At 43.7% G+C, this 4,238-nt stretch overlaps 1 protein-coding gene across 1 annotated transcript; it reads left to right on the top strand.

Annotated features, from left to right (window-relative positions):
* The first annotated feature begins 942 nt into the window (after positions 1-942).
* Positions 943-3,437, top strand: LOC125548666. Its single transcript, XM_048712229.1, has 3 exons — positions 943-1,193; positions 1,287-1,369; positions 2,093-3,437. Exon 3 carries the CDS (start codon positions 2,332-2,334, stop codon positions 3,031-3,033), a length of 702 nt encoding a protein of 233 aa, XP_048568186.1. The 5' UTR covers positions 943-1,193; positions 1,287-1,369; positions 2,093-2,331; the 3' UTR covers positions 3,034-3,437.
* The last annotated feature ends 801 nt before the right edge of the window (positions 3,438-4,238 follow it).

Below are 4,238 nucleotides of genomic sequence, written 5' to 3'. Positions count from 1 at the left end.
AACTTACAGAGCACAATAGATGTGGTTTCTCAAAAGGCAATACATTATATGGAAGATCATCAGAAGAAGGTCCTGCAAGACTACAACTATATTGAATTGAAAAGACCGGAGGAGGCCAAGAATGATGAAAGGATCAAAGGGTAGCAGAAACCACTGGTAGGTACATAGGTACTGTGTTATCAGCCTGTGATCAGATTTGTCGCTTGGTTGTATCTGAATCACCTACAGTTGGGTCCACACCAAGTGGTGAGATGGCCAAGAAACACTCAGAAATTCAACGTATTGTTGCCCGGCTAAGCAAACTTTCGCAGGATGTTGTTCAATTCCTCAAGGTTTCATTTGGTTATCCAGAAGAACATGATGATGACGATTTGGATGCCAATATGCCTAGCCTTTAGTATTGGCTGACCCAACTGTTAAATGGAGACCGCTAAGCTACAGTCCAAGTCTTTGTTATTTTACCTGCTTCTCTTTTGGTTCGCGTACTGTAACCCCAGCACTCTGCTATCAAACATAATTAGTGCATGCAAACATATAATTACCTTGTTTTGTTTTAAGTGTGGTGTATGAAATTCCCCTGTTTAATTCGATTATTAACCGCTATACAAGATCCTTAGCTTTATTCCCCAGGATCAAAAAACATTATCTTCTTTTTTTAGACACATAAAACAATCCTTACCCTTATCTTATGATTTACCATCGGTTTTCACCAGGCCTGCCGAAAAGCGTGTCGACTCATAGGAATAAGTGCGGCCCATTCTCAATGGTTGTGTCTCCTTTTTCCTACACGGTCCCTCGCGACTGTCTTGTGTCGCTCTCACTGTCCGGTGGGCTCGTCTCAGTTGGCCCCATGGTATGCCAACGTGTGGGTAGCGATTCTGGTTTAAGAGCACCAGGAAAAAGCTAGGTTGCTGGTTAGATCACCGTCGCCCGAGAGGAACACGTACTGCCTCCCTACTTGCCCAGAGCGGCGGCTCCTACTGTTTAGTAGCAGTGAGCGAGGTGATTCTACCCCCTCACCGTTCCACACACGCATCCACCCACTCAGCCTCACCCCTTTTTCCACTTCACTCTCCTTCTTCACTCCTCTCACTTCTCCTCAAACGTGTACCTAGATCCGTGCTGCTGCTCAAATCGCAGGGCGATTCGGGATGGAGAAGGCCGCGTCTAACTACGACTGATCTTTACGGCAGGTATTCCTCCTCCTGGCACTGCATTTCGATTTGTTTGATCTATCCACATGGGTTTCCTAACTTTGCAAAACATTGTTCTTCCCCATCTTGCAGCCCAAGTTTTTCCCCTCGATCCACCCTCTGTGACTGTTGTAGGCACGCTGAATCATTCACTCGTGTTCGGTTCTTCTCAAAAGGTAATTTCTCAGGTCTAGCCCTGCTTGCACAGCCAGGGCTTGCTGCGAACAGTAAAATGCAACTAAATGAAACATCTCTGCTATAAAGAAAACAAAGTTTTTTTCTTGGAGTCGCCCTCATCTCTCTATAGTGATAAAATAATGTGGTTTGTCATGTCATATGCATACTGACATTTAACTATTATGGCTTTATCCCCAGTCTTTTGGTTATTGCTAAAATGATTCGATTTATAGCATCGAGACACTCATGGTGCTGTCTATATATTATACCAATCCATTCTGTTTCCATGAATAATCTTTGGTCCTTATCAAGTCCAATGTAATTTCTACTAGATGAAACCCTAACTTTGAGCATATTTATACATTCAAAATCATAGAAATTACATTCTCGGTCCACTGTGCTTCCAGAGAAGGGGTTGCGGCTATCTTTCTTGATTTATTTATGTTCTCCTACCAAAGCGGACCTTGAATTTAGCTACATTCTATAAATTACGTCTTTGTTATCTTACTGCATCCACCACATGTACTGATTTGCTCCCCAGTGAAAAACAAGCATCATGTGTCATGGCCTGAACCACATTAAAGCTACGATGTATGAGATCACATGGAGAGTTGTTTATTTATAGAAGTTTATAGGTTGACATCGAATGCCATGTACCTTACTCCCTGCCTTTACGATAATCCATTCACTCCATTCTTACTGTGTCATGATTTCTGAACCAGGTTTCGCCATGCCTCCTATGGACCTTCCATCCAAGATCATCTTGGATGTTATGTTTGAGAAAGTTGGCCATCCATCGGCTGCCTAATCTACACGTGCCATTCATCGCGGCTGCCTTGAAGTCACGGTTGATTTCCATCCAATTGCCAGTGAACTGGAGCGTCCTGTTAGTCAGACCTACATTTCAACCTCCGCTTTTACTGATCTGGAAGAAGCACAGAATCATGTTGCGCATAAAGCCATGGAATTCATGGAGCAGGAACACAATGTGGTCCCATGTGATTATAACTATGCTAAGCTTCAGTCTGCTAGGCTTAACAACGAGGCTCTGCGTCAGCGCCTGAAAGAAAGAGATCAAAGTATCGAAGCACTCAAAAAGGTTAATACATCTCTTGTGCAGCAGCTAGCCGAGAAGAGCAGCACTCTTGAGTCTACCATGAAGAAAAACAGAGATCTAATGGAGAAGCTTGCTGAAAAGGATAGTGTCATTGAAGCCATCAACAAGGACAATAAAACTCTGCACAAGCAGCTTGATGAAAAAATGGAGATCATAAAAAGCCTCAGCAAAGGATGGGACAACTCACTGGATACTGGGTTTTCAGCGACCACCCAGCTTCAGCGTCTGATTGATGAGACCATGTCCCCTGGCTCAACAGACGCAGAAATTGAGCTAAATGCAACTCTCCTTAGTGCTCAGAAGATCTACGAGTATCTTGAGCAGAACACAATCCTTGCTGTTGAGTACCTGCAATCCATTGGGACATATCCATATGAACCAAAGTCTGGTTGTACTGATGATGAGGATAACTGCTTGGTGAACCCTGAATCCGTGCCACCAGAACATCAACCCTACATGAGAAGCATTCTGGATGACGAGGAGATCTTTGATAGTGAAGGGAATTGCTCTGCGGACTTCGACACTATACCCGAGGAGCACTACTGATCCAACATCAACGACAGGTCAACATGGTTATCTTAACAATCGTTTCATGGTACCAGCTTGTTGTCTTCTGCTATCTAGCCTGTGCATCTCACATCTATGCTGCGACCGATGATTTACTATGCACTGCCCTGCCCTACTAAACTTATTATCTATGTAAATTATGTGGCATCTGCTGATGCGTGACTCTACTCTTTTATGCCCTACCCCGGTCTACTGAACTTATTTATGTAAATTATATGGTGTGTACCAGGGCTCTGCCCCACTATCTAACGCCCTGTCAAATTTAATTTATGTAAATTATAGTTTCCACTAATGCCATTCTGGGCTACGCAATCCCTCGTTTAAACTGACTTTGTTGTATACTTTGCATCAATGCCAGGCTGTGGCATGTGTCCCAGTGAATACCATGAATATCAACAACGATTGGCAGCTTATATTTCCCATCTCATTTAACTTATAAACACTGTCATTTTGGTTGACTAATGGCACGTAAATTCGGTTCTTTTACAGGACACTTATTATGCGGCACAAAAAAAGGCTCCTAATCAATGTAGAGCCGGGTCGCAAATCACAAAGAGAAGTACATGGGCCATCAAAAGAGGCCCATCCAATTAGGTTAGATATATACCAGCTCCCTTGCATACAGTGTTTTCAGATCCGTTCCCCTCTTCCTTTCATCGGGCTCTTCTTCCAGTTCAGGCGACGCCATGGATGACAGATCCTCTGCAATGGCATCCTCGTCTGTGTACGTCCAGACAAATGATGGACTGCTGGTCAAGGGCCTTCCTCCGGTTAGTTCCAAGCTCTTATCCTATCGTTCTTCTCTTTGTTCCTCAATTTCATGGCTCATGGCGTACTGATATAGAAATTTGACCTCTCGTACAATCAAAGCTATCTCCAATTCGTGTCACCATCAGCAAGCAATTCATTCTTGAATGAGCAATTGAAACAATTGGTGGCATACTCCATCCATTCACTTTTACCGGCACGGGCAGCAATGATGTCGATGTCTCTGTCTCCATTGACCTACCTCCCCACAGCAAAAGCGTCTCAAACACAAGAAAGGAATTTCATGCCCCATACATTGAATTTGCATGTGTTGCCGTCCTCGTGTACCTACACAGAACAGGTATAGTCACAATCGATGATGCAAACTTTGCAGAGCTGAAAATGTGCAAAAGAAAACTTCAGACTGAGGAGTTCTG

The sequence above is a fragment of the Triticum urartu genome, chromosome 3 (genome assembly GCF_003073215.2).
Source record: "Triticum urartu cultivar G1812 chromosome 3, Tu2.1, whole genome shotgun sequence".
NCBI classification, from domain to species: domain Eukaryota; kingdom Viridiplantae; phylum Streptophyta; class Magnoliopsida; order Poales; family Poaceae; genus Triticum; species Triticum urartu.
Note: the sequence above shows the minus strand (reverse complement) of the source record. Positions and strands in the feature narration are given on the sequence as shown.